Source organism: Budorcas taxicolor, chromosome 7, assembly GCF_023091745.1.
Source record: "Budorcas taxicolor isolate Tak-1 chromosome 7, Takin1.1, whole genome shotgun sequence".
Classification (NCBI taxonomy): Eukaryota; Metazoa; Chordata; class Mammalia; order Artiodactyla; family Bovidae; genus Budorcas; species Budorcas taxicolor.
Genome location: NC_068916.1, coordinates 78616453 through 78638474, shown reverse-complemented (window position 1 = coordinate 78638474; position 22022 = coordinate 78616453). Strand labels below are relative to the sequence as shown.

The 22022-nt window shown below is 41.8% G+C and overlaps 1 protein-coding gene across 1 annotated transcript in view; it reads right to left on the bottom strand.

Annotated features, from left to right (window-relative positions):
* Window positions 1-20721, bottom strand: part of TENM2 (teneurin transmembrane protein 2) — a 1062966-nt gene extending 1042245 nt beyond the window's left edge. The window contains exon 1 of the mRNA XM_052642871.1: window positions 20496-20721. Coding sequence (XP_052498831.1) covers window positions 20496-20721 — 226 coding nt within the window. The remainder of the gene's footprint in view (window positions 1-20495) is intronic.
* Window positions 20722-22022: the final 1301 nt, after the last annotated feature.

The following is a 22022-nucleotide window of genomic DNA, read 5'->3' as shown; positions in this document are numbered from 1 at the left end:
GTACACCTCTCATGTGAAATTAATTCTTTTTTACTTTAGTTGTTTCGGATTCAGTCCTGATCAAATGAAATTCAAAATGCTATTTATTTTTTTTCTAAGACACAAAACCTCCTACTCAGAGGTCACCGAAACTGCATCAAACAAGGGCTAATTAATGTGTTTATTAGGTTGTCTCTGAAATAAACACATATTTTCAAGAGTGAAAAGTCTTCTTTTTCATTTCTTTTTTCTTTTTTTTAAACAAGTGCCAGGTGATAGCATCCATTAAACACAAACACTGCATACTCAGAGGACGACTTTCTACAAATGTTTTTAAAGGCTCCTTTTGGCTCTGAATAAAGCAATATACTGGGACTGCCATGGGAGCATGAATCGGGCTGTGAGAAGCCATAATCGGAATATGCTAAGAAAATGTAAGCAAAAAATTGCAAATAAAACTGCTTATATTCATGTAACTTGTTTGGCGACAGCCGTATAGCATAAGGAAAGCTGCTATAACTCATAACAGCATCTTGTAATAAAACAGCTCTATGCATCCCTCTCAAACTGTTCAGCGCTCAAATCTCATCAGATGGCTGAGTAAGCATTACACTTTGGGACAGTAAATCTGTTTCCAATATGGTGTACATTCACAGACAGGCGCTTTAGTATTCATCCTAAGACACTTCCAGCTAAGTACTTATAAAGAAAGGGTAATCATATATTTAAATATCGGGATGCTATTTTCTCGGTCTATTTTAGTAATCTAGTTCACACTAGAGCAATCTTAAATGGGTCTTAGGAAATCTTCAGCAAACTCAACCTTGAATCGCATTGCAAAAATCTCAACAGACAATGGTCTCCAGGAAGCCTTCCCTTCTGTTTCCCTAATGCTTTGGGCTTCTGTCGGCCAAACTAGCTTCTGTCTGGTGTTAGCATGACTGAGCTCTCTTTACCTGTCAGGCATGAGCTTGTGAATTTCCTGAGAGCATGGACTACACCTTTCTCATGTTTCCCCAGCTTGCAAACAAAACTAGGCACAAAGCCTGCCATAGGTGTCTACTGACTGAGTGATCTCCTAGGGTTTAAAGTTAACTAGCCTGGATTTGAGGTTTCGAATCCTTTCCACAGCCCTAAGGTTTGAATGGGGGTGAGGATAAAGCAAACAGCAAATGAGGTTTTCAAGCTGTTTACAGAAGTTCATTCTTCTGAGGGATCCATTCCTGGTTTGAGCTGTGGAAAAGATTGCCTCTATTCTGGTACCAACCCACTGGGATCAGAGAGAGAGAGAGGACAGAGTCTTTGTTCCTCCTGTTTTCCTTTGTGGCACTACATCCACGGCCAGCTTACCTGCCTCAGTGTAGGGACATGAAGTAGGAGAATTATTAGAGGCAACAGAAACGTTCTCTTAGAAAAGTGTTTTCTTTTTTTTTTTTTTTTTTAATTTAAAAGCACCTCCATATAGATAAAGATTTTACCTTCTATAAAATTAGATAATTTAGAACCCTAGGCAACCCTAAAGATACATTTACATCGTGGCGAGACTGGTTTTAGATGAGTTGGAGCTCTGACTGAGCAGGAATACCCCACCTCCCTGCCCCCACCCTCACCCCTGCAATGGTTTCCCTTGGTTTCTCTTTCAGGGGCTACTTTCACATGTATGTGTCCACGTTCATGCCGAGAGAAATGGAAATCGCTGAACACCGTGCTCTCAGCCTATGACGTGGCAGACTTATCTCTTAGAGAAATGTACAGGCCGAGCCTGATGGCCTAATTACATGGGGGGATTGTTGAGATTTGAGCCACAAGAAATGCTGCCTCTCCACTAAGTGATAAATGGAATTCAGAGGTGGGAAGTTGGCCCTGCTGATGGCTGATACTGAAGGGCTCTGGTGAGGGAAGAGCATGGCACACTTTGACACCAGGGAGATCCAATGGCTTTGGGGAGTCCTGGGCTCAGTCTCCTGGGCTGGGACAGGCTGTCCCACAAGATGTCTCCATCAACACAGGAATGTGTGCGGTCTTACAGGGATTTGTGAATAGAGTTGTAGAGTTCCCAATCTCTTTTGTCACTACACTTTTCACTCACAGTAACAATCTGGTAGTAACAAACACTGTTTATGAATTATTTCACCATTAATAAAGTTTACCCCCCAAATTACACTTTGGAGTAGGTACCAAGATACTAATTGTATAGAGGAACACAACTTCAGCCCCAGGAAAACCCAAGACTTGCCCAGCATCACATGGCACATGGTGATCTCACATAGGCTTGAAGCTCTGTCTTTCTGTTTCAAATTCTGGGTCCCTTTACTGGTTTCAAGGAGTTTGGAACATCTGAGTTGTTGGAAAATCTGTGCAGAGGAACAAGTCAGGAGGGAGGCAGGAGATGGAGAGGCAGGCTGGAGCTCTGACTTGCTCTGAGCCAGCCTCTCTGTTCACACAGCAAACAGCAGGAGAGAGACAGGAGATGAAGACTGTGAGGTAAGGTAAGGTAACGACACAGCAAGGAGCTGGCGGCTACAGCAGGCAGAGAATGGCTCAGCCCATCATTTCACGGAGGTCCCCTTTGGGTCTGAGAATGCAAAGGCACCAGCCAAAACAGATAACGGAGGAAGAGCTAAGGACCACCATAGTAAAATAAAGAATACTCGCATGGATACTAGAGAGCAAAGGGAAAATTTTCCTGCCTGTGCTTTATTCTTTAAAAAAAATACTTTATTGATTTATTTGGCTGCACTAGGTCTTAGTTACGGCATGCAAACTCTTAGCTGGCATGGAGGATCGAGTTCTCTGACCAGGTATCGAACTTGGGCCCCCTGCTTTAGGAGCATAAGTCTTAGCCACTGGACCACCAGGGAAGTCCCTCCTACTTTTCTTTTACCATGCTAATATATAGACAGATTCTTGATGTCATGTAGAATGTAAAACTTGCAAATGTAACTCAACTCTATGAATCCAGGGAAGGAACCATGAACTTGACCAGCAGGTGACCGAACGGGATGAACGGTGAACTGGGGCGTGGGAACTAGTGTTCTAGTTTAAACCGAGAAGCTTGTGCGACCTTGGCCCCACAGAAGCACCAGAGTCTCAGTTTTCTTATCTGTCAAATGAGTGGTTTGAAACAGATGGTCCCCAAGGGTCTGTCTGGTTCTGATGTTCTCCAGCTCTAGCGCTTTTGTGCGCTTCCATGCCCTTGTCGTGCATGGTTTCCAGGGAAACAGCATCTGTCACGTCAATGACACAGCATTTGTATCCCTCCCTTTATTTTTCCTCCTGCTAAGGTGTTTTAATCCTGACAGTATAATAGAATAAATCACAGCCATCAGAGATGGGAGTGACACTGGCCACACACATTAGAGATAAACAGTCAAAAATCACTCACCCATGCCTTCCCCTTGGCCCGAAGCCTCTGCTGTCTGACAACACTAAGCCTGAACTATGATTTCCATCTGGCTGCACAAATCCGAGCACCAGAATAGCCCTCTGCACTGTCTTAATAGCTGTAATGATACTTTGCTTCTCAGCAGCCTGCCCGTCCAGACCATCTCAACATTTGGATTTGATTTCCTCCCTCTAGCAAGTATAGAGGAAAGCATGGTTTTTACGCAGTCAATCAACAAACATTTCCAAGCACCTACAAACAGCAGCCACTTAAGTCAGAATGCATAAGTTTAGTTCTCTTCCATTCGTTTTATACAAAGTGCCTGTCCTTAGTAGGGTAGCTAAATCCTCTAAAGCTTTGGTTGTCCTTAGGTATAGTGATGATTCTCATGTATGAATCTCATAGGTTATAATGAGACAGTAACAGTTCAATTACTAACATTATTGTTACAACTCTTTTGTCTCTGCCTTAAGCAAGAGGGGAGTGCTATGGTGACACAGATTTGGGGAAATGGATAATAGTGACAGGAAGCTCCAAAGAGACAGTTTTCAGAGTAATTGGTTGGCCTGGGGTCTAAGTCAGTCATGCAAGTGGCACATTTTCAAGATGAGCTGCTAGCCACTTTCATATTTTGCTCCCTCAACACTTGGTTTAACTGGAATTTCTGCATCTCTGTACAAAATCTACCTGTGAACTAGAAGCTGGGATAGTCCATACAACCAGGGATGGTTATGTTTTGTACGACAGAGGACTTTCTGGTCTTTAAAAATAAAGAATCTTCTCTCTTAAGACAAAAAAAAAAAAAAGAAGCTGATACACCAGAGTTAACTCAGCTCTGAAAAGCCAAGGAATTGTTGTTTGCTAAGGACAACTGAGGAGCAGGAAGTCAGTACTCACTGTGTGTGGGGGGCAGGGCAGTGGAGGCCAGCGGAGGGCACGTGGTTTGAGATAAAGAACCGAAGGCTGGACCCACTGATCCAGAAAGTAAGACTTACAGATAAGGGCCAAGATCTAGTTGAAAATTGCTTTCATTATGCTCTACAAAACGTCTCTGGAACAGAAAATCCAGTACAAGAGGTGAGTTTATTACCCTTCATGTATGAATGAACTCAGAGATTTCAAATGTCCATCAGACACATCTGAATCCCATGTAGGGCTCAGGATGCTGTTTTCCTTAAGCAATCCTAGATAGCTTTTACCTATTCTCCCTGCTGACTTTCTAACTAACTTAGGATCTGTTTCCCACAGAGAATTCAGGGCTTTCTCTATGAGATAAATAAGACACTGCTCTTCTGCTGAAAATACTCCAGTGAATTCCCACTGTCCATTTCGTTTAAGTTATCTATGATCTCTGTTCTTGTGTTTCCATTTTTGAAATTAGGGAGATATTGAATGCATCTGGGTATGGTACATGGAAGAACTCCTGGCACTTCATAAGTACTCAGTCAAAAGTATTATTATTAGAAAAAATAAGACACAACAAAACTCTGTGAAAGAAGGGACTTTTATTCATTTCATTCCTGACCAAACCCCTTTATAAACTGTGTTGAATCTTTTCCATAGATTGCTGAATCCTTCTAATTCTGTGAAAGACTGAAAGCAAGTAGCTTACAGTATTAAACTACTGTATAATTAAGCATTCTTTGACTAATCATTCTCCTGAGATGTAAACTAAGGTAGAACAAAAGCAAGTTGTTCACAAATACATTAATTTTGTATCTTTCACAGCTTTGTGATCAAGCTGGTTGAGTTTCCTGAAAAGGGTTAATAAAAGGACCTTTTTAAGGTGTTCTTAGATCTGAGACTAAAATTATAGCATGTGTTATCATTGCTGTTCTTTTTTCTTTCTTTTTTTTTTTTTAGCCACCCAGTAAACAAGAAAGGTACACGCTTAGACGATCTAGAAAAGAAGCAAAATGCACGTTGGCTTTCACTCAGGGTTTGGCTAAAAATATATCATGACATGCAGGGCACAGGCATGTCCTAGAAAGCTCTCAGGGTACCAGGGCAGCCAAGTGGCATCTCTGGCCGACCTGGCACTAAGAGTACTTGATCGTGACTGAGGAGGTGGGAGGTCTGGCAAAGCCAGCCTTGAGTATAAAACTGAGCCTTCCAATGTTCTTTCTCAGTCTTTCATGGCCAAACTGAAATAACACAGGGGAAAAGCTGCCCTGTGGGGAAGGGGAAACAGGATCTGGGATTGGAGGCAGAGCTGGGAACTGGATGTAATCCCTCCAGATTCTAATGTGTGATGCGGATTCCTTGTTTGACAAGTCTTTATTAAATTTCCCCATGCACAGCACTCTGGCTGGTACGAAAGGGGATGGAAAGATGCATAAGGCATTGTCTTTGTCCTCAAGGAACTTACAGGATAAGCTTGCTATTCTGCACTGTCTGAGATCTGATAAAATGGCTTTCAAGGGGAAAAAGCAGTATCAGGTTTGTTAGGCACGTGGTTAGGAATCTCTCACGCACTACAAACAACCAAAAACAACCAACCAGGGAACTCTGTATTTTTATAACTTTCGTGTAAAACTACTCTAAAATTAAAAGTTTATTAAGAGTTTTGAGAAAAACAACCAAAGAAACAGAAAAACAATCACATTTCTTATGTAAAATAACATCCAAAAAGCAAATCACAAACCTTCCAAAATTTAGTAAGTACCAAGACACATCTCTATTGTAAGCTCAATGCCTTCTTTTTAGATCAACCATTTCCCAGCTAAGAAGTCTTATACTGACAGCTTCGGGAGCTACACCTTCTCACAGTCTTCCTTTGGCCTACATGGTGATTCTTCCAGCAATTTAGCTGCCAAAGGCCTTAACTCACTTTGCCCTGTAAGCAGAGGCTGAGAAAAATTCTTGTGGATAGGTATACTATTTGGGATATCATTAAAAGGAGCAAGAATGAGGGACAGGATGAAAAACAGGGCAGGAGGAAACAGCAATACAAGAATCAGTTGTAGAGCTGGCCGCCGCTGTGGGTGTTTAGGGATGATGGAGGTAGACCCGTCCAAGTAGCTTCAGGCTGTGCTTCTCTGGACAAAGGGGAGGGGCATTTATCCTTGGCTTCCTATCCGTTGGCTTCTGAATTTACTGGTCAAGGGGCCCACATCTGCCAGCGGTGGACTTTCTGACACTCCATTTTTCCTGTCTTTAAGGGCATTCAGCCCTTCAGCATCAGAAAATTCTGGGGCAGGAAATGAGGCCAACATGTGCACAGAGCCTCCCTAAACTGCCCCACTAGTGGCCATTCTAGCAACGTTTGGGATTAACATATACACACTACTATACATAAAATCGGAGAAGGCAATGGCAACCCACTCCAGTACTCTTGCCTCAAAATCCCATGGGTGGAGAAGCCTGGTAGGCTGCAGTCCATGGGGTCGCGAAGAGTCAGACACGACTGAGCAACTTCACTTTCACTTTTCACTTTCATGCATTGGAGAAGGAAATGGCAATCCACTCCAGTGTTCCTGCCTGGAGAGTCCCAGCGACGGGGGAGCCTGGTGGCCTGCCGTCTATGGGGTCACAGAGTCGGACACGACTGAAGCGACTTAGCAGCAACAGCAGCAGGAGCATACATAAAATAGATAACCAACAATGACCTACTGTATAGCATAGGGAACTCTACTCAATATTTTGTAATAACTTATATGGAAAAAGAATTTGAAAAAAAAGAATGAATATATATATATATATATAACTGAATCACTTTGGTATATACCTGAAACTAATACAACATTATACTCCAATAAAATTTAGAAAAGAAGTAATATGAATCACCAAAAAATAATAATAAATAAAATCTTAGTATGTTATGAAAACGACATCCCCATTTCTAAATTTTATTGAAAAGCTGAAAGATCTAACAACACTAGCCCTGAATTCCCAAAGGCACCAAATCATCAGAGCTGAGAGGCACGGCCTGGACATAAATAATCCAAATCAGGACAATCTCCACCATGACACACAGGTGAAAACCCAGCCTGCTTGGGCCATGATCTTACCTTCCCTATGAGTGTCGGACTTTCAACCTTATTTGAACTATTCTCAGGCTTAATAACTATTCAAATCAAAACCAGGTAGGAACCCACTGTTAACATTACTCTTCCTCACTGGCTTCACCTTTCACCATACATGTAATCTGCCTGTCTTTCCTCTGAGGGGAGGCTTCAGTTTATCATGACGGCTTTGCCACTGAAGATGGCAGATCAATGGACACGATTAATTGACTGTGTGCTACATTCCAAGCCAGGTGCTCAAATTAAACCTGTGTTTAATGCTTAACAGAATATATGATGGGAAGCAGGAGTTCTGGAGGAATCCAGTCCCCTTAGTTCTTGTAACTTGGAACAGGGAGACCCTGACATCACAGAACCTATGATAAATAAGACATCATCAAATAGCTGCTTATTAATTTGATTTGGAAATATGATGTAATGTGCTCCTGGTGTACAGTATTTATGAATGAAAGCCCTCTAAGAATTAGGAAAAAACTGGAATTAGAGGCTTCTGCATGAAAAGTGAGATTCCAAGTCACTATGCTAAGTACTAGGCCCTGTAAGCTTGAAATGCTATCAGCTGTCAAAGAAACTGTTACTTTCTGTAGTGTGTCCTTGTTGCGCTCAATCCTTTGAGATGTTTCATTTAGGTAAAAGTACCGTTTTAAAAATACTGATGCCTAGATCCAAACCAGCGTCTCTCCCCTGCTCCCTGCCAGAGATTTTGATTGAACTGGTTTGGGTGTGGGGACTTTTCAAAACTCCCCAGAAGAGGCTAATGAGTGGCCACTGGTCCAGAGACAGAAATGACATGAGGGGGTGGCCCCACTTGCTGCCCCCTCACTGCTCAGCTAGGACATCTCCGCACTCTGCTGGAACCTCCCTGCTGTTCAATCTCTGGGTTTGTGAAGCACAAAGTGTTAACTGGGTCACCTCCAGGCTGGGCTTTTGCAACGGGTAGAGATGGGGGTTAGTCTGTGAACATTCACTGAATTGCCACTGTGAACTAAGGAACATTTGATCCTGAGGCTGCTAGGTGGTTGGGAACCTTTTTAAAGTCTATAGTGTCCCCTGCATTTGCAGTCATTTTGAGAGGGATTTTTGGGAGCTATGGATATTTACCTTGCAGTTGACTGTGTGTGTGTGTTTTTTTTTTTTGAGGACATTAAAGTAACAGTCTTCTCTTCTGTCAATGTTCCAGCCATAGCAAATAGATCCATAGAAACAAATTTAATCCACTGGAATTACTCTCTAAATAAATTCAACATTTTGGTTCACAGAGCTGCAAATAAATTCACTGCTTTAATTCCCCATATGTGGAGTGGACCTGAACTGTACAAGGACAGACTGAGAAGCTCCTATTATGTAGTCAAGGTGGCCATGGACGAGGGGGAATTGAAAAGGAAGCACTTCAAACTATTTTTAAAATAAAATGCATCCCACTGGGACAGTGACTGCCCAATGCCTACTATTCAGAAATCAGGTGAACAAAGAGAAGCTTCACATTTGGTGGTTCTGGCCAAAGAAAAAGCTCTGGAAAAAGGAGGAGAATAACAGGTCCAGCTAAGAATATAACAGAGTCCCTCTGACTTTTCTCTGTGTAGGTTTTTTCCTTTTTTTTCCCCAGAAAGATCTTTCCATCCTAGAGAAAATGTGTTAAAGATAATTCTCATGGTAACTTTGGTAAAATATTCCAATTATTATAAAAGGCTATTGAACATTATTAAATAAGTCTGTGTTGCACTTATTTTTAATATCTTTGTGCACACTCGGTATTTGTTCTGATGGCTCCCAGCAGACATTTATTACTAAAGCAGATCTGACTTGAGGTTGAGTGGAAAGGAAAGCAGTCAGTGTGGAAGGAATTTTGAGTAACTTGGTGGTATGATGGAATCCGGCTGCAGCAAAATGAGAAGGCTTGTGAAATATACGTGCCAATTAAGAAATGAATGTGAATTCACGGTGGCCAGACACCAGCCCCTTCCCCTTCATATGTCCCTAGGGATGCTTCTGGAATTGCTACAGCTGAAAATTAAATTATAAACCTAAAACATGACACTGAAAATGGAGTGTCTCCTTTGATAATATCGGCATGATGATTCATGAGTGGGTGGGCCAGCACCCCTTCTGAACTCAGAGTGCAAGGCATCCTGAGACAGGCATAGGCAATTACCCCACCTCTCACAGTGACGTTTTTCTAAAACTTCTGGTCTGAATTATATCCTGCCACCAATCACAGTGCACCAAAGGCTCCCTACACATAAGACATAGTAGGTCCCTACAGAGACAGGACTGCAGTACGTAGCACCAGCCTAGAAAAGCCAATACATCATTGGATTGTCAATATGCAGAAAAAGCAAATGGCAGTGAATTTCAACATAGGTGCGTCAAAGTATGTTGCAGAAAACTCTTGTGAGTTGGCATTTCACAACATGAGATTTGATATCGTCGTGCCAGACAGATACACAACCCAGATTTCTAAGCAGATTCCTTCTGTGAGTCATGGTGCTTTAAATTCTTCTCATTAGGACAGGAAACAAACCACTAATGGAAATAAATTCTCTTGTCTCTGCCTCCATGAGTCAGAAAATGGCAATTTGTTTTGAAGAGAAAAAGTTAAAATTTTACATGACCTCCTGTTCCTTCTGCCTCTGTAACTCCGCTTGCCCTTTGCAAAGTCTGGATCATATAGGTCACGTAGTCTCAGAAAATGGGGACTTACAATACTGGGAGCTGAAGCTTATCTCACTCACCCTCGTCCTGCTCTTTGCAATTGCCCAGCCCCTGCAAACCTGCTTAATCTTATGCTTGTCCCTGTAAAGGTCAGGCATTCCCCTCCCCATCTTGACTGCTGTTCCCGCACATGTGAAACCCCTTGGTTTAAACCAGCCTATTAGCAGCTAGTGTTGCCCACTATAGTCTGTCTATAAAAAACTCTATAACCCCTTGGTTCAGGCTCAGAGTTTGGAGTGTTAATTCCTCTGGGCCCGCCGGTGTAATAAACTTGAGTTCTCCAATGCTCTGAGTGTGGTGCTTCGTTTCTCAATTACTGGTTTCTGCAACAGTTTATCTCCTTATTCATGGGGGTCCTAACTTCCATGTGCCAAAGTTTCTGAGTCACTCATTAAGAGGTAACGACAACAAGAGCAGCCATGGAGGGCCTGTGGAAATCAGAAGGCTGAGCTTTCTCCATAGAGGGGATCCAAAGCAGAATAGATCTGTGGGATGAATAGATCTGGAACAGGCAGGTAGATATTCAACAAGGAAGGAGTGGACACAGGAAAGTTCTGGTTAGTTTTGCAACGGCAACGCCTTTGAGGGTCCTGGCATGTAACAGAAGAGACGACAGAGAAGGACAGGTGTTAAGACAAAAAGCAGCCATGGCATCTGTGGCAAATGGGAACCTGAATGGATTGGCTGTGGGCACACCATTCAAATGTCTAATGCAATCTGTAGGCCAAAACAAAACACAGGAGCCAAGCATGGCCTGTGTGCATTGACTTTGTGACCTCTGATCTAGGGGGTAAAATGGAAGACAAGTCGTTGTAGTGGAATGGGAAATATAATAGGTGTTGTTTTATTTATTTTTACCTGGAAGGAATGCTAAGTCAAGTTTAGATGGACTCAGTAGAGTATCTAAAGGAATAATTTTTTTCTTTGTTTGCTTCCATTCTCTTTGCAGGATCTTCTTCCTGTCTATTACTACCTGTGTTCTCATGTGAGCCCATTATTTCTGCTCTTTGTACATTTTTTCTTGGCTGATCACACCAAAGTGAAAGTCACTCGAACCTGTCAGATTCTTTGCGACCCCGTGGACTGCAGCCTGCCAGGCTCCTCTGTCCATGGAATTATCCAGGCAATACTGGAGTGGGTTGCCATTCCCTTCTCCAGGGGATCTTCCCAATCCAGGGATCGAACCCAGGTCTCCCACATTGCAGGCAGATTCTTTACTGTCTGAGCCACCAAGGAAGCTCAAAGCGTTCCCAGTGACAATTAGCAAAACTAATTAGAATGGCTGCTTAATTTCTTCACAAACATCTCTTCGATAGCAGTTTTTAGGCTGGATCACACCAAGTCCCATTAAATTATTTAGCTGTCATCTCCTCAATCTCTATCCAGCTCAAATGTCTCAGCAGAATTTCAGAGTTGTACATTCAACTGTCTATTAGACATTGACATGTGTGTGGCCTGAGGGCACCTCAAATTCAAAAGGTCTGCAGTTATACATCCTATCTGAACCTACAAACAGCCCATCCTCAGTGATGAGCAGGAACATGCAATCAGTTGCCATATCCAGAAACTTTAGTGATGTTCTTGACTCTACTTCCTTCCCTGACCTTGCTTGTCCCACTAGTTGCCAGGAAATATTGATTTCATATTCTCAGCATCCTCTTGTTTTTGCTAGTCAAGTTTCCAATTGGCAGAAATGAAATATACACTCAGGCACGTGCTCAAATCTGGTATGAGTTCCTGATTTATTTAGCCAATAAGAGAAAATGAGCAATGTGTTGTGGTCACACAGAGGGGCAGCAGACAACACATAAATCATTTCCTATGTTTTCTTTGCCCTGGACCCATATGAGATACTCTGTTTTTGGTGCCATTCTTTGCATAGACAAACCTAATAAGACTGAGAAAAACATTCAAATTTTTATAATACCATATTTTTATATGCTGGCTTATGTTGCCATTGCAGGAAAACTTGAAGTAACAATTTGAGGCATTTCCACTTTAAGGGGATATTTACAAACATTGATCTTTTCTGATGCTTAAAGTAATCTTGACATCAGGAAGGCAATATTCTCTTTGCAGGAGAACATAGCAGTCAATGCCCAAGAGAATCAGATTAGTATGCCTGCCTCCCACTTGTATAGGGTCCTTAAAGTCAACCATCTCTGTTCCTCAACAACACTTCTCAGATCATCTCTGTTATCCCAGTTTAGGGCATGAGGCTCCCTTGCCTAAACAAAACACAGCCTCATACACCACCTCACTGATTATCTTGTTTCCCTGTAACATACTCCATCGACTGAAGCAAGCATAATTTCTCTGAAATGCCTTCAGGAACCAGTTTCTCCCTTCTACTCCATCTCATATGTCCCCACGCCACATTCAGCTAACCTGAACTTCTTCTATATCTTTGGAACAACCCATCTTTGTCACATCCAGATATTTAGATACATTATATCTTTTGCCTGAATACTCCTTCTTGCCTCTTAAATCACCTAACTCCTCCTCATCCTTCAAGAGCACGAAGGAGTGACACAATTTCTGAGATCCCTGATGCACAATTCTGGGTGAGACACCTCCCCACAGCCATTTAATATGTTCTGTTTTGCTGTTTTTATCAGATCAAATCTAGTTCTGTGTCTATTATATTTTTCCTCTTTAGGACTGTGAAGTTTTGTGAGGTTAGTGGTCATGTTTGCCTGATTTATTGTTGAGCACCATAACTTAACACAGTTGCCTCATGGCTACTCCTTAAAAATAAGGCAATGTTTTAGAAACACCAGACTATCCATTATACAAAAGAAACAAAAATGTTAGGGGAAAGACTAAGGGCAAAAGGCAACTTAAATGGTGAAGCAGAGGGACAATATTGCAATGTTGGAAGCTTCCCATGGGTTAGGAAGCTTGGGACTAAAATAAAATTAAGAAGGATAATGATCACGATATGGTGAAGATCAATATAGAGAAGCAAGAAAAAAAGAGTATTAGAAGACTCTACTAAGAGGCAAATGTGATACCATTCCCCAAAACTGGGGTTTCAGTGGGGGCGGGGAGAAGCAGCAGGAAACAGATACTGAGGAAAAGACAATTACATTTGACACATGATTTTTTAAGAAAAATATTCCAAAGGCAATTGGAAAAGCAGAAATGGAGCTTGCGAAGGCCACGTGTTTCATACTTGAGTGCTGCTAGTATTGGGGACATGGCGATATTTCTTACCTATGTCTGATATCAGGACATTTATTTGCTATATAGTATTAATGCCATCAGGCCTAGGAGGTACTCACCATAAGCCACCTCCAGGTATAGGAAAGCCTAAGCCCAAGACGAGCCAACTGAGGGCGGAGTGACAGAGGCATGAGCATGCGTCCCGTGCCAGGCCCACCTGAGCCGCCACTAGGAATGTTCTGCTGATGACTGCGAAAGACTGCTTCCAATGGTGCTACCCAGGGAAGAGATCTGAGAGTGGCGTTATCAACAGACGTCTTTAAGTATCTCTCTCTCGAGCGTAAAGCCAAGTAACGAGGAGGAGGAACAAGGCACGATAAGTGCGAGGCCAGATGTACTTCTGGATTCTCCAACGATGTAGGACAAAGCATCTGATGTTTGCATAAGTTAACTTCCGTTGGGATATTATCCTACTTTTACTTGTAACTGAATGAGTCTTGAGAAAGAGAAGCTGTGAACACTGACATTATACAAACAAGGCTGTTTTAAAGGAGATGCCGTGGAGAAGAAAGAGGGGACATCACAGGTGAAATGGAGAATTACCATGGGGGAAAGAGGAAGCAGAAAAAGGAAAACAATTTAAAGAAAGTTAGATCTGAAGCTGAAGGTAAAATTGACAACAGGTAATTACTGAAAGAAGAACAATTGGGAGACAGGAAGATTGTAATCTTAGAAGGGCAGAGAATATCAACAATGAAAATCCAGAAAAGCTCAACTCTGTAAATGACAAAGACTTCAAAGTATTACATGTAGCATGATGAGAATGAATTTATTCTCATCTAGAGATTATATGTATAAAATCTTCTTGTAATTTAAACCCGTTCCTCAGATTTACATGCCAATTATATGCTATAAAAGGCACATCTGTTAAAATATTGCATCCAATGCCACTGTCTTCGAGCACTTTTCTGTTCTTTTCTCTACTTGTAAAACTGTCTGACTAGCAACTCTACAGTGTATTGGCATCAGCTGACATTTGTTAGATGGTATCTTTCATTCCTTTCTAAAAATAGGGAAATAATCTATGAGTTATGTTCATCTTTGGGAGCAAAAGGTATGGTGTGTTGGGGGGTCCAACAGCTGGAAGAGAATTTCTGGCTTCAAGGAGCTAGAACTATTGCAAGTCACAGGAAACAAACTTAAGCAAGGGGAAAAGGAGATCTGTGTTGCACACAACACTGTAAGGTTAGAAAGCGGACGATCACCACTTTTGCTTGCTAGAAGATTAAAATGATAGTAATTATAACTGTTAGCATGTATTCAGCACTTCTTAACAGAAAGATAACAGCCACAGCATGATAAATGCAGCGTCAAAGGAAAGGGTCCCAATAATCATATTGGTGGAAATGTTTATAAGTACAGAAAGTAAGACTTAAGACAGTCTACATTCTTGAATGTGATCAAGGTCACACTGCTCAAAGACATCGACACTGAGATTTAGATACAGTTTAACTCGGGGTCTGCAACTACTCTCCCACATGCCTTTCAGATGAAGCAACAAGCATTTGAGTTAGCCAGCAAGAAGATAACATATCATTATCTATTGAAATGTTATAAATTCTCTTTTTTAAAGTGTTGTTGGTTTTTTTTTAAAGCAACAACACGACAGTAAGAAGTACTAATAAAATATTATTCTCAGTTGAGGTATGAAAAGAAGTCCTGCTTAGGGGTAGACGAATAAATGGAATGCAATCTCCTTAAGCTACTGATCAAGTCTTCCAGATATTTATCAATCAAACTTTTGAACACCCTGAAAATGTAAAAGTTTATCGTTACAGGTAAATTAAAAGGCTAGGGTTTTCAAAATAGAACCTCAATGGTGCTTTGGGCACAGTGGATAAGTAACTATATTAAGACAACGGTATAAACAGAAATGCCCATACATTTCCAATGTACTTCAATAGTTATAATATACATTAACTGATTGGGTAACCGCTTGAGTTTACGGGTTCGTGAGTTTTTAGATCATTAAAGAAAGAAAGAAAGTGAAGTCACTCAGTCGTGTCTGACTCTTTGCAACCCCATGGTCTGTAGCCTACCATGCTCCTCCATCCATGGGATTTTCCAGGCAAGAGTACTGGAGTGGGTTGCCATTTCCTTCTCCAGAGAATCTTCCCAACCCAGGGATCGAACCTGGGTCTCCCACATTGTAGGCATACGCTTTACCATCTGAGCCACCAGGGAATGTTAAAGTCATGATATGTCAGATTACACAGAGCAAAAATGTATTGCCCAAATTAAAGATCATAAGAGTGAAAACTGGTTTACAATATGCCAAAATCAAACCTAGTCTCAAATGCATATGCGTATGTGTTGATGTATTTTTAAAGGGTTAGTCAAGTTATCTCTATGCTAGATCTGATGGAGAGAAGTGATGCAAGCAATCTTTCAAAATGCCAATCTTCCCCCGATTCTTTCTTCAACCTTGACCCAAACAGACAGCCTGAAGTACAGAGAAAGAATTTAATCTTGGCCCCCTCTCAAGAGGCTTGCACTACTAACTGGAGAGGAAGGCTGTTTGAGGGATGAGCAGCCTGGTGGAACTCTCTGGTATGCTGGGCCTTGACTGTAGCCCAGAAACTCTGTTTGCCTAAGAAATAGTACTTAGAGAGGGACCCCTTGCTTGGTTAGTATTCCAGAATGAGAGGTGGTGCATAAAAGTGATGACCTCGGGGAGGGCAGAGAATCAGTGCTGACTAGCCTGGCAATCATATTGACCCTGGAAACTTTTTCCTACAGGAGTGGGTGGTGGAAAGGTCCTGTAGGAAGGAAGGTTTCCAAGGAGTCCAGGATAGCTGTGCACGTGGAGGGGAGCGGGAGAGAACAGGAATCTAGATCAGCAGTGCTGCTGGTGGTGGAGCTCATTCTAGGTTCCATCAGCCTTAGTGATTACAGTTCCTACACTGAGAAAAAGTGTGTGTTGACACCTAAAAGGTTTATACACTGAATTTCACACTCTTTGACTGAGGCTGAATGTCTGGTTTTCATTGGTTTACTTATTTATTTGAGAAGTACTCAAACGCATTGGTTTTAAAACATAGCTCTTGACTCCAACTTCCTGTATGGGAAACCTGTCTCTAGTACTTCCTATGTTTGTGACCTTGGATGATTTCTTTAATCTCCCCATGCCTTGCTTTCCTAATCCAGAAATAAACGGACTAATAATAGTACCCACTTTACAATATTACTGTGAATATTAACCGAGCTACTATAAGTAAAGTGCTTAGATGGGCACCTGATGAAGAGTCTCCATGACTGTTTAGCCATTACTCTTTGGTGATTATTGTTGTTGCTATTCAACATATTTGAAGACTGTATAATAATCCAGGTGAAGTACAGTATCAGACCAGAGCCAGAAGTACATAAATATGCAAAAGCAGAGTTCACATCTAACTTGAGGCTCTTAAGCCTCAGGAGGATGTCTTGTGTATCACACTGCTCTAACACCCTAACTTCAGGGTCCAAAACGACAAGCTGATACAGCCTGGCTGAGAACTTGGCTGACCTGTATTATCCAAAGTGGCATCTATTTCACAGATCAGGCTGGGACTGGGTTTGCCCAGGGATCAGACTACTGGTCACTTTTGCCAGGGGCATTAACTTTCAGACCACTGGGATGCTATTTAGTGCAGGATTAGTCATTCACTAATTACTCCAGCGGCCACAGACCTAAGGTCAGTCATTTCCTCCCTTCACACCAGGAGAATCCAACATAATAGAGGGCAGACAGGTAATTTGCATTGTCTCTTCTTAGGAGAGACCCACAGGAGAAGGAGGCAGGAGGAGCATTCTGTGTTGAAAGCAAGCAAAGGAGTTTTACTTTGATGGGCATTTCCATAAGCTTCTCAGGGGAACTTGTGGCCCATCGTTCCTGCTGGGACCTGGCAGGTTCTCACATTTGATGCTTGCTGCTGGCCAGCTGGGGAAACCAGACAAGGTCTGACCCCAGCCCCTAATCACTTTCACTAGCTGGCAAGTCTTTTCCCCTCTGAGCATCTGGAGAGTCATCCGACTGTGTTTGCCAAACTTGCTTGCAAGTGAGAAGCGTGTTTGTTTTATGATCACTGTCTTGGGTTTTAAATAAGAATACCGTAGGAGATGATCCCGCTCTGATCCTTGCTAATGTACCTCTAGGCTAATAAGTGCTGAGATGATCCTCCTCTTTGACTTCATGAATAAGAAAATAAAATGGGAAATGCATGACATTTAAAAAAAATTATTGTTATTAGAGTGTAAAATTTGTTTTAACCCTCTCTGGAGTGGCTAAGTTTCACACTGAAAATGCTTGGCAGATTGTATCTCCTGTTCCTCCTCTCCTTAAATATGTGCTTATTTACTTCCTGCAGAGTTCAATTTTAGAACCCATCAAAGTAGATCCACTCAGACTGACTACATTTTCATGCATAAATTCATAGATGTCTTCAGAAGGAATTGCACTTGCATATGCAAATACTTCCAATGCCTTTTCATTTCTACTTTTGGCCTGCACAGTTTTTAATTCATGCAAACACATTACACAAACAAATATGGGCTCAATAACAACACAAGGCATGTGTGAATTGTTAATTGCAAAGCGAAGGGTTTGATATGGCCAAGCGACTTTCATTATTATCAATGAAGAGGAACAAGATTAAACAGGAAGAATAAAGGTATATTTGAAAATAAAATCCCAAGCACTTGGTTTCATTTTATGTAAATATTAATAAGGGAAAAGGTGACAGGCAAATCCACAGTTCAACAATAATCTGGGATCTACAGTTCAGTGCACAATGATCAGAAGCCAGGACACACCTTTAATGAGACTTAGGAAGGAGAGGCCACATTTTAGCCCAGAATCATGAGAAACAAAAACATATACAATAATATCATAAAGGAAACAGAAAACACAACAGAAAATGGAAGGCTGTCAACCTTGTTTAATGTGCATCACCTTTCAAAATATCTCAGTCTTGTATGAGAGATACCCCTGGAAGCAACAGGCAGGTATCCTCAGTTTTCAAATTGGATAGTTAAGCCTTCCCTTAATTAAGCTGTGATTCCTTGGGTTTTTTTTTTTTTTTTTTTTTCCTAATTTCCACTACATGCACTTTGAGGTCGAGTGAGAACTTAACAAAGTAAAACACTTGTTGAAGTTACTCACAGATCAAAGACATCTGATACAGAACAATTTTCAAGCAACCCTCCTCCCCTTGTTTGCAATGTGTTTCATTTACATGCAGTTAACTCAGAAAATAAGAGTGAAGATTAAATAACAAGTGCATTCTGCAAGGGTCTACAAAGGCAGTAGAGATAAAATTTTAACTGTTTCTCCACTGATTCTGTGGAATGTTTTATTAAATATAAAAGGTGAAGCCAGGCTAATGGAGGAGCATTTGAGAACATGTTTCTTCCCTGGTGGCTCAGAGGTTAAAGCGTCTGCCTCCAATGTGGGAGACTTGGGTTCAATCCCTGGGCTGGGAAGATCCCCTGGAGAAGGAAATGGTAACCCACTCCAGTATTCTTGCCTGGAGAATCCCACGGATGGAGAAGCCTGGTAGGCTACAGTCCATGGGGTCGCAAGAGTTGGACACAACTGAGTGACTTCACCTTCCCTTCCTTCCTTCCCTTTTTCAGAACAATCACTGAATTATAGCAGATATACATATATATTACATATAAGTAGTGTTTTCTAAGAAATAAACAAAAGACTAAGTAAACTAAGCTAAGGAAATTAAGAAACCAGGGATGGAATTTGAAGCTTCTATAGACTGAATGTTTGTGACTCTCTAAATTTTTTATATGGAAACTAACCCTCAAAGCTATTTGGAGGTGGGGCTTTTGGGAGGTAAATGAATTACAAATGTGGAACCCTCATACATAGGTTTAGTGCCCTGATAAAAGAGGCCCCAGAGTGTTTCCTTGCCCTCTTCAGTTGTATGAGGACACAGGACAAGATGGCCATTGATGGGCCAGGAAGACACTTCTCAGCAGCACTCAAATCTGCTAGGACTTGACCTTAACCTTCCCTGCTTCCAGAACTGTGCAAACTAAATTTCTGTTATTAATAAGCCACCAGTTCACAGTATTTTGTTATAGCGGCCTGAAAGGAATAAGACACAGCTAGGGTATATAATGAAGAATTAAACTAGTTGCAACATTTACTGACAGGGACAGAGAATAAGAACTATAGAATCAGTATTAACACATGATGCAATAAACCAGCAGGTAGAACCTTGGCACTGCAGAGTGCCCCTTCCTGGTGCATTCACTGCAGTTTTGCGTGTCCACTGGTAATTTTGCTAAGACTTTATGTAAATGACATACAGAGCGAGGCTGGTACACAAAGCATAAGACCTGGAGCCAGCCAGTCAGCTAGACACACTGCCTCTCAATACTGTGCCTGAGTCCAGGCGTTCATACATTTACAGCAACTCATCACAAGTGATAACAAAATTTCCCATGGATAGTGACTAAGAAGAGAATGCCAACTGTCAGTGCTTAGGATGAAAACATTCTCCTCCCCAAAGAAATCAAAACTGTACAAGAAAATTATGTTTAGGTGAAAGCAGGTGTGGGAATTATACCAGTGGAATTGGAATTGACCTATACTTCAAAACATTAAAAACATGTGTAACTGAGAATTAACACCACATATTTTGGGGGCGGGGAGACAGAAATGAAATATTATTATATGGGAGGGGAGTGGAGAGAGATTCAAATATGTTTTTATCATTATACAACTTGTTCAAAGAGAATATAACCGAGAAGCTCAATGTGAGTAGCAGGAGAAATCTGGACTCTTAGAGGCTTGTGTCTCAGTTTCAAGGAGAATAGTTTAAAAATCACAGATAATTCCATGTTCCTTGGGACCGTGATCCATCATGGTCACAGGGATATCCCTCATGGAGCCAAGGGTCTGCTCTTTGTTACATCTGATCAAAACCTACCCTGGTATGTCTCCAAAAGTAACCAACAAACTCAAAGAATTGAAGTGTCTAGGGCAGAAGAGGTCCTTCTGTGATCTGGAATCTGACATGGGGGACAACAAGATTGTTCTCTTAAACTAAACTTGAATGGAGACTTGATGCAGGCCTGCTTTGCTCCCTATTTCCACCAACCTCAGTCATCGATGAGCAACAGTGCAAGCAAGTAAGACAGCTCGGACACTCAGTGTGGTCAGCTCCACCTACCTTGTCGTGGGAACTCGTCTGACTCCCGGTGAACGAGGTCGGTGACTCGGTTCCCATAGTGCACCCTGCTGTCGTGATCATAGGCCTTCAGAGTCTCGCTGGAGCTGTAGGACTTCTGTGTGGGCACACGGCAGTCTTCACTGTCCAGGGAGGAGCTCGTGTAGCGACACTCTTTGCCACACCGTCCCCTGGTCAGAGAGCGGTGTCGCCGGTCTTTGACATCCATTATCTCAGGTCTGGCAGAAGGCTGATGCTTTCTGAAGAGTCAGGCCGGGGTTTGGGCACTTGTCACTTGGCCACCTAAAAACATCACAGGAGAAAAACTCAGACTATGATTCTAAGAATTACTGCCTTCTGTTCTGATTCATGCTTTGACTCGGATCAAAATGCACAAAGGTGAATTTGGTCAGCGCTGCTTCATCTCTTCTGCAAACGCTTAATGTACACTTAAACAATCAGCCTAAATAGAATCATTCGATGCAGTAAATTAATTCCTGTGCTATTTAACTAAATAGATTTGAGGGGAAAATAGTAGCAAAATAACTCATATTTTGATTTTCTATACGTGTGAAGACGAGAGGTAAGTCTGTCACCCTAACGAAAGATCTTACTATGAAGTAGTTCAGAGTAAAACTGATTTTATGTGACTTCAATTGCTTTCTCTTTTTGCTGCTGAAGGACTGGGGAAAAAAACACCAGAATTAAATAAATACCAATCAAATAAAGATGTAAAAGGCATAAATATATGCTGATAATGCTTTTAATGGTACCAGGTCACATTGGACCAACATAAAATTTGCCTGGCTGGGTATGGAGAATAACAATATAAGGCATTCTTGACAAGCAGTCTTCCTCTGATTTATTTAATGAGCCTTCAGTAAACTCCTCATCTGGTTTATCTTCTTGGCAAATCTGATTCTTGGAGAAACCTGGTCTTTTCCCTAGTCACCTGCCAACAGGACATCTTGCTCACAGAGGGCCAACTGGCACAACCACATGGCTATCAACCTAAGCCCACCCTAGTGTCCTTTTTCACAGCTGGGATATCCACTGTGGAAAAGAAAAATGGGGAAGACCACTGAATGCAATAGGTAAGTTGATGGAAAGAAGCCTCACCAACATATGATCTGGCAACCAGGGAGCCCCACAGCTTGACACCCGGGACCTAGAAATGTAGACAAATATCACTCAGAAAACTCTAGCCTTCTGCCGAGCAAATAAGATCAAAATGCTTAGATGCCTCCAAGTTCCAAATGATAGGCTCTTATTGATTTCATTGGCCATGCAAAATAGCCTGGACCACAGGGCCAGGGCCTGGACAGAATGGAAAAACACAAATTTAATTAAAATGGCAAATACAACCCAGAACCAGTGTAATGATTTTTCTCCAGGCTTCTAATGCTCACTGTCTCCTCAATATGTCAGAATGTACTTGGGGAGTAGATCTATAGTTTGGAGCCCCTCTGCTCTTCTTTGGTTATTTACCACACTGCAACGGGATGCTTGTGTATACCAAGGGACTAGCCT